The 7,726-nt window shown below is 43.9% G+C and overlaps 1 protein-coding gene across 5 annotated transcripts in view; it reads left to right on the top strand.

The window, feature by feature from the left end:
* Positions 1-1,170: 1,170 nt before the first annotated feature.
* ENPP7 (ectonucleotide pyrophosphatase/phosphodiesterase 7) overlaps positions 1,171-7,726 on the top strand; it is a 30,229-nt gene continuing 23,673 nt past the window's right edge. The window contains exons 1-3 of one of the 5 annotated variants that reach the window (XM_061615815.1): positions 1,171-1,336; positions 2,460-2,566; positions 5,599-5,843. In XM_061615815.1, coding sequence (XP_061471799.1) covers positions 5,603-5,843 — 241 coding nt within the window. In that variant the 5' untranslated portion in view covers positions 1,171-1,336; positions 2,460-2,566; positions 5,599-5,602. Of the gene's footprint in view, positions 1,337-2,459; positions 2,567-3,194; positions 3,298-5,598; positions 5,844-7,726 lie in introns of those variants that run through there. The other 4 variants (XM_061615818.1, XM_061615819.1, XM_061615816.1 and 1 more) reach the window with 4 other exon arrangements.

Here is a 7,726-nt window from a genome sequence, read left to right as displayed (position 1 = left end):
TCAGGTCGATGGCATGGGGCCTCTGGGGAGCCACATGACATAATTCCCTTAAAATATTAATCCCCACTTTCGCTGCGAGGTGAGTCAGCAGCAGTGATAAAACCCCAGAGAAGTCATAAAAAGCAAGAGCAATTGATAAAGCGGAGAGTCGACATAATAAAACTCCACCATGCTGAAGGTCAGGTCGCGCCTGTCTCAGTCAGGGCTATGAGCAGGCAGATGGATGGCTTGCTTGCTCCACAGCCCTCAGGGCCATGGAAAAGACACATCTGAGAAGGCTGTGCTACTCAGCAAAACCTGCAGTGATGGGGATTTTCAGCCTGCAAGGTGCCACATGGGCCCCAGTGAAACTTGTACATCCCAATGTTTCCTGAGGAAAAAAGCCTAACATTTTCATTTGAATTTTTTGGCAAAGATGGGAGGAAACTGGCCCAAGAGGGACAACAGTGTTCCACAGTGGGGGATAACAACTGGGGCTTGTCACACATGCACACAATCCTGTGATCCTTCGACACTCGCTGCTGAATATGTAAACTGACTCAACTGAAAAACATTAAGCCTGAGGTCATGTGTGAAGATATGACAGGATTAGATCTGTGATGGCTCATTCACACATGCAAGCCATCCCTTGCTGTTAAAGCCATCAAGTGACAAATTTCAATGTGTGAATTATGCCCTGAAAATGGCTCTTCACTGGAATACTGCCAATTACATGGGGAATCTCCACACACGACTGGCACATATTCTTGGTAACCACTACCACTGACATGGAGACGCCACATGCAGTTGTGGGTATCTACCTGAAGAACAATTTTCAAACATCACAGCCCCTACATGGAGCACCACCGTGGGCAAGCGTTTTTCAGTGGCTGGTGCATGCTTGTGTCAGCAGGAGGAGGGCAAATGCATCAGAAGCAAATGAGGGGCGCCAGCCTGATGAAAGAATCCTCATTATAGGATTCTATGGGCTGCTACAAGAAGGCCCAACATAGTGGGTAGATATGACAGTATTAGATCTGCTACAAGAAGGCCCAATAAAGTGAAACATCACGATGATTTTGTAACATGTAAAAACAGCAAGTCGGCAAAAAATGATGTGTTTGTAATCTGGCTAAATAAGAGTTGACAGCACAATGGCAAAGGGCACAGTCCATGTAACAGCCCTTAGAATGTGATGCAAGAGAGGCCTGTCCTTGCCCTTCCTTCTCTCTGACCCCCGTCCGACTGCGTTGTGCATCTCTAGAGTTTTGGTCAAGCAGTACAGGTGGCTGTACCTGCAGGAGCAAAGAGGACACGGGCAGGCCCAAACATTATACCAAGGAGGTGAGGCGCTGAGGTAAGCATAAGCAGATCTCACAGCAGGGAGAAACCATATGAAAGATCCTCTGAGCTCCTGTAAGGAAGGACAAGTACAGCAAATAAATGAATAATGATACATTTATTTTTGTCTGGATATTGATGCCCTGGCCCTGGCCCTAAGATCTGGGCAGCTAATTGACAATGTACATGAGAAAGCCCTGAGCAAAAGGGTTTCCCCCTAATCATCTCATGACCCTTGTGCAGAACCTTGTGGGGGTACATGGGGGGTGGGGGGACCAGCTGGCAGCTCTGGTGTTTAAAGGGAGGGGAGCTTCTCCACCTGCAGGCCTGTGGGTGTGGCCACCACACCCTTTCTTCCACTTAGGCTCAGAAAGCTTAAAAATGCGTAAATTGCCCTGACCTTTTGTTAAACATCATTTGTTGTTGTTGGCTCATGTTTTCACTGTACATGCTTGAAGGAAAGCTAAGATTTCATGTTTTGATTTTTCCTCCTTAGTAGGGTACAACATTTAATTTTTTTTAAATGAGAGTTGCAGAGGCCCAACCAGCCTGGATCTTAGGGTGCCCGGGAGGGGGGGAGATAATGTCAGGGCTCCTGCACCTTTAGGGGGGTCAGAAGAGGAAATTTCAGCAGGTGTGTTGCTTTTTTATAAGATATGGAATATTCAAATAAAAGAGATAATCTTGAGAGCTTGTCCCATTTGTAAATTAGTTGGAAGTTTCAAGACTGGTCACTACTTCTTGTTTATGTATTTGTCCTAGCAAATTATTATTACGGCATGTGACTGTTAGTGAGATGGCCTTTTCACTAGCAACCCCCCCACCCAATTGTGGAATTTCCTCCATGGAGAGACCCACCTGACATCTACTCTAGTGTTTTTTCAGTGCCAGGCTTTTCTCAGGCTTTTAAAATGATGATGTGGTCTTAAAATTACTTTACCCTTTGAGTTTTTGTCCTCCTGCTCTTTGTTTTTAAATGATTTGGCTTTAGGGGTGTATTTCTTTAACGTGTTTACAGTTGACTGTTGTTTTTTTTTAATTTGTTACTTTTATATTGTAAGCCACCAAGAGAATTTTTGTTAAAAGGTGGAACATAAATCATGTAAGTGAATAAATCTTTGTACTTATTACTTATACAGTGATATCAATGTCCATTGAAGTCAGCAAGTTTCCTGTCCTGGATAGCGTTGCATTCTCCCTGAAGGAGCTGGTGCTCCTAGATCCAGCTCTGTCACTGGAGAAACAGGTATCCTCGATGGCTAGAAGTGCCTTTTTCCAGTTTGGGCTGGAATTATTATTATTATTATTGATTATATTTATATCTCACCTTTTCTCCAAGGAGCTCAAGGTGGCGTACATGATTCTTCCCCTCCTCATTTAATCCCCACAACAACCCTGTGAAGTAGGTTAGGCTGAAAGGCCGTGACTAGCCCAAGGTTACCCAACAAGCTTCATGGCTGAGTGGGGATTTGAACCCTGGTCTCTCAGGTCCTAGTTCCACACTCTAACCACTACACCACACTGAGTCTCTTAGACAGCTACCACCATTTCTCTATCAGGGTAGCTTGATGACAGTTATCCAAGCATTGGTAACCTCAAAGTTGGATTGCTGCAATGCGCTCTGTATGGGGCTACCCTATGTGGGGCTACTCTACATGGGGCAGCTAGTGCATCTGTCATTGTCAGTGTGGAGAACAACAGAGGGAGGTGAGGAAGAGTTGGGTAGGGATGGAAGAATGTGGGCAAATGCTATTACATGTGCTTCAAAAGTGGTTACAGATGGGACGAAGGGAGCAGACAAAAGGCCATGCAGAAGGATAGGAAGGGGGGAGAGGGAGAGGATTTACGCAACATACACGTGCAGGGAAGGAGCTCCATGCACAAGAGGGCAGCAAAGGAAAACATGCAGAAAAGTTAAGGAACCAGTTACCATTAGGCTGCAGAGCTGGAGAAGCAGAGAACAGAAGAAAGGATATAGTGAGATTGTTTTTGTATTTCACTATTAACAGCTACTGTAATTAATGTCTGTATATGATATATTTTATTTGAATATGACTGCTAGCATTTTAGACTGTCCCATTTTGATGAATTTTAACACTTTCATTTTTAATGAGTACTTTCCTTTCCTCCCACCTCCTTTGAGGAGCTCTTGAAAGGCATTGGGGAACAAGAGTGATTGAGATTAAAAGGCTGCATTTTGTAGATGATTGCTGGCAGCTGTTTTTGTCAAAGACCTATTGCACCGCGACTTTGCTGGTTTGTTGTAGAAGGCCTCTTAAGGAAATGCCATTATTTCAGGATAGGGCTGTTCTACCATGTAACCTAAGCCATGACTCTAATTTCTGAATATCCCTCCTCAAAATAGAGTTGATGACTCTTGAACAAGCCTATCTACCTTCCACAGCCATGAGATCTGCAGCAATGAGCAGGTGATAATAATCCTGATCCTGTATCTTTAGAAGAAGAGAAAGACAGCCGGGCTCAGCCTCCAAGAGGTCTTCTGTATCTTTAAAAGTTGTGCAGGGGGGAAGGAGAATTCCACCTTGTGGTTTTTCCCATTACAGAGTTGCAAGAACACCTGCACTTGGCTGACTTTCTCTTCTTCTAAAGATACAGGATCAGTCTCAGGCCCTGAGCCTGTCAACCCTGGTGATGATACTGTTTAGATCTATGCCAAGAAAAACCTCATTTGCTGATTTCTGCATTGGAAATCTTTTTTAAAGTGATCGAATCAGGACAATTTTTTTTTCTGACCAGTTTGGAAGCCTAGCTCCAGAACATTCCGGACATGAGATGCAATCCACGTTATTGTATTTATATCTCAAGCTGGTTGCATGTGTTTCTTCAAAGGTCTCTTTCCCAGACACTGCTTAGGACCAGACCCCCTTTGTTTCAGTCATTGAACCATGTTATCATGCACCTTGCTTTGTTTTTAATTTGAACATTTTAAAACTGAAAACTTCAACTGGCAGTCCTGCTGGTCTTATTTCCAAATGCTTCCCCTACATAAAAAGTGCGTAGATTGGAGGGAAAGGTTTAGCATAGCCATCTTTCTGATAGAGTGGCCAGGTAAAAAAGAAGACGTGGCTCCTGCACCTTTAATAGTTACATAGGAAGCTGCCATATACTGAGTTTGACCATTGGCCCATCTAGCTCAGTACTGTCCGCACTGACCGGCAGTGGCTCTCCAAGGTTTCAGGCAGGAGTCTCTCCCAGCCTTACCTGGAGATGCTGGGGATTGAACCGGGGGCCTTCTGCATGCAAGGCAGATGCTCTGCCACTGAGCTACAGCCCTTCCCCAAGTTGTGTGGAAGGGGGCATTTCAGCAGGTGTAACTGACATGGCAAACTACATTTGCTGAAATTCCCTCCTCTTCACAAGTGTAGGACCCCCCTTCTTTGTTTTTTTCCTGGCCATACTACTCCCTGATAGGTTAGTTCACTACATGTAGGGAGCTTATTATATGGAGAACATTAAAAAATCTGACCACCTGCCTACAGTGGCTCAATCCAAAATGATCTCACCTCATGCTGTGCAATGTGTGGCTTGGCTCACTGACCCATTTCATACTGCTGCCATTCCTCCTGTTTACTGAATGCATGCAGCAAGAAATTAACTACAGGAGTTTTCTCTTGTATCAGTATCAGCCTCAGGCCACTTTGGGAACAGGGCAGATGTGTAGTGCTGGGTCTTTAGCTCTTATTCCCTTTGGAATGGTCTGACTACTTTCTTCCATAACTGACTCCAATGCACTTTCAGTTTCCCATTCAGCCACACTAAGGCTGTGTATGCACCATGTCTTTATAGCACATTTCCCCCCAAAGAATCCTGGGAAGTGTAGTTTGTTAAGGGTGCTTGGACTTGTAGTTCTGTGAAGGGTAAACTGCAGTTCCTAGTATCGTAGGGGGCGGGGGATATGCTTTGAATGGGCTTTAAAGGTAGGGTGTGTATAAATTCAGGACTGATGTCCAATAGTTTGTGTCCTATTGTGGAAAACAGACCAGTGCTGAGGGTTGTGGGGGCAGGGTGAGAGAAAACCTGGGCTGTCATCAAATTCCCCGTGTCCAATACGCATACACATGCATACACGCACATGCGCACACACAAGATGACATTAAACTCAGCATACGTGCTAAGCAGTTTAGACCGAAGCAGGAAGTTGTTCCCAAGCCAAGTGCAAAAGGTGGATAAGATAGAGCGGTGAACTTAAGACCCTGCCAGGTATATATTATCTAAGCCCCTAGGATGTTTGTGGCTTTCTCTTTCTTGCTTTCCTAGAAAGATGTTTGCTTCCCTGGCATTGGTGGCCACCCTGCTTGCCTTCGGAGTTTGTGCCCCACTGCAAAAGGCAAGCAACCGCAGCAAGCTCCTCCTGGTTTCTTTTGATGGTTTTCGGTGGAATTATGACCAGGATGTGAAAACCCCTAATCTGGATGCCATGGCTAAAGATGGGGTGAAGGCACGTTACATGACTCCAGCCTTTGTCACCCAGACAAGTCCTTGCCACTTCACTCTCCTTACAGGTGAGTGCATGGTCACTTAGAAGAGAAGGGGGGGAGTGAGGCACTAGGAATCAGAAATGGCAGCTAAATCCATCTCTGTAAGGGCAGGAAGGCTTCCCCAGTGTGTCACTCATAACTAATATTCACTAAATAGGCAAAAAACCTTGCAGTTTAAGAATGTACCTATAGCCAACAGATATTTCAAACAAACTTTAAAAAGCAGGGAAATTGGGCCGCTATAGTGAATGCACCAGGGGAGCAGGAGACCTGACCTCCTCTCTGAGATATTGTACTGCCCTACACATTTGTAAAAATGCAAACATAATTTGGGTTGGTCTTTCACAGTCCAATCCACTTCCTGTGTAGCTTACCAGAATTTGATAACATGTGCCTCTGAGCATATGGTGAGTGGTGGCAACACCTGCCATCTCCAAAGATGGAGAATTACATTTTTATATGTTTGTTGGTGTTCTTCTTACTTTGCTTCTTTTCTGTGTTACTACCGTTTCTACAGAGAATCTAACCAAGAAAAATTATATTTCTCTCATTATTCATCCTATAAATTTATGTCAAATTTATTTTTCTTAATTTCAAAGCCTTTTTATTGCACAATGTCATATGATGGGGAAGACAGCCTTTTGTGTTTCAGACTGCAGGTTATGCTCTATTTCTATTTTGGGCACATTAACAGTTGAATCTGAAACTGCAGTTTGATGTAAAATCAGACTGATTACAATATGTTGCTACTTAAGCAATGACTCTAACTATTGGAAAAAATAAGCTTGGCCTTCCCAAGACGCATGTTTTCAGCCTGCTATGCTTAAACTACTCCACTTAAGGAAAGGTGGGCAGGGTCAATTAAAACATAGAGCACACCTAGAATTTTGCTAGAATATATTTAACCTCACACTGTTTTATCTTGTGCAAACTGAGACACTCCTCATGTCCAATGGAAACTATTCTGCAGAACAGTCAGTGCCATTATTCCTCAATTGTTTTTGGAGCTTTTTTTAGTGTTGCAAAGTGTTGCTGTACTTCACATATTCACAGAAACAGAAGCAAAAGAAAATTATTTACTATAGGAAACTATCACTAAAATTGCAAATAAATCAAACATATTTAAAGTGACTATCTGAACTATATCAACTGTTTTAATATTGTTGCTTCCTCCATGCTAAAACAAGACTAGCACAGCACCTGTCTTGTTTCTGTTATTTGGGCTGATTGCAGGTGTTGCCACCACTCACCATATGCTCAGAGGCAAATGTTACCAAATTCTTCCAAGCTACACAGGAAGTAGTTTGGAATGGGAGAGAGTGGCGGAAGTTGTTCTTCAGCCCAGAGGATATGAAATGAGTGGAGTATGAGGGAGTGGGTGTGGAAAGGGGAACGATTGACACATCCACCTAAGAGCATTGGAGCAAAGCATCTGCATGCCCTAGAGATACGGTGGAAGATTGGGTTAATACAGATTTAAAGGGGAAAACTGTGTGATAGCTTCTGCTTGCCCGCAACGTCATGTGAACCATGCAAATTAAGCAGCACCAGATACACAGTAAATCGCCATGTGGATAAACCCAAAGGCTATCAATGGCTACTAATCAATATGACAATATAGTACCTCCAGGACCTGAGGAAGCATGCCTCAGAATACTAGAGGCTGAGGAACAACAATGACAATAGGCTATTGCACTCAGGTCCTGGCTACTTCCTTCCCAGAGGCATCTGGTTGGCTACTGTGAGAGCAGAATGCTGGAGTAGATTGCCCTTTGGTCTGCTCCAGCAAGGCTCTTCTTATGTCCTTATATCTACATGTGTATTCATGTATAGGTTAGAGTGCTGCCATGACATGCTCATTCTGGAAAGGCACAGGACCTCTTCCAATCTATCTCTTCTTGAGATGA

This window comes from Rhineura floridana, chromosome 3, assembly GCF_030035675.1.
Source record: "Rhineura floridana isolate rRhiFlo1 chromosome 3, rRhiFlo1.hap2, whole genome shotgun sequence".
NCBI classification, from domain to species: domain Eukaryota; kingdom Metazoa; phylum Chordata; class Lepidosauria; order Squamata; family Rhineuridae; genus Rhineura; species Rhineura floridana.
This window is presented reverse-complemented; position numbering and strand designations above follow the sequence as displayed.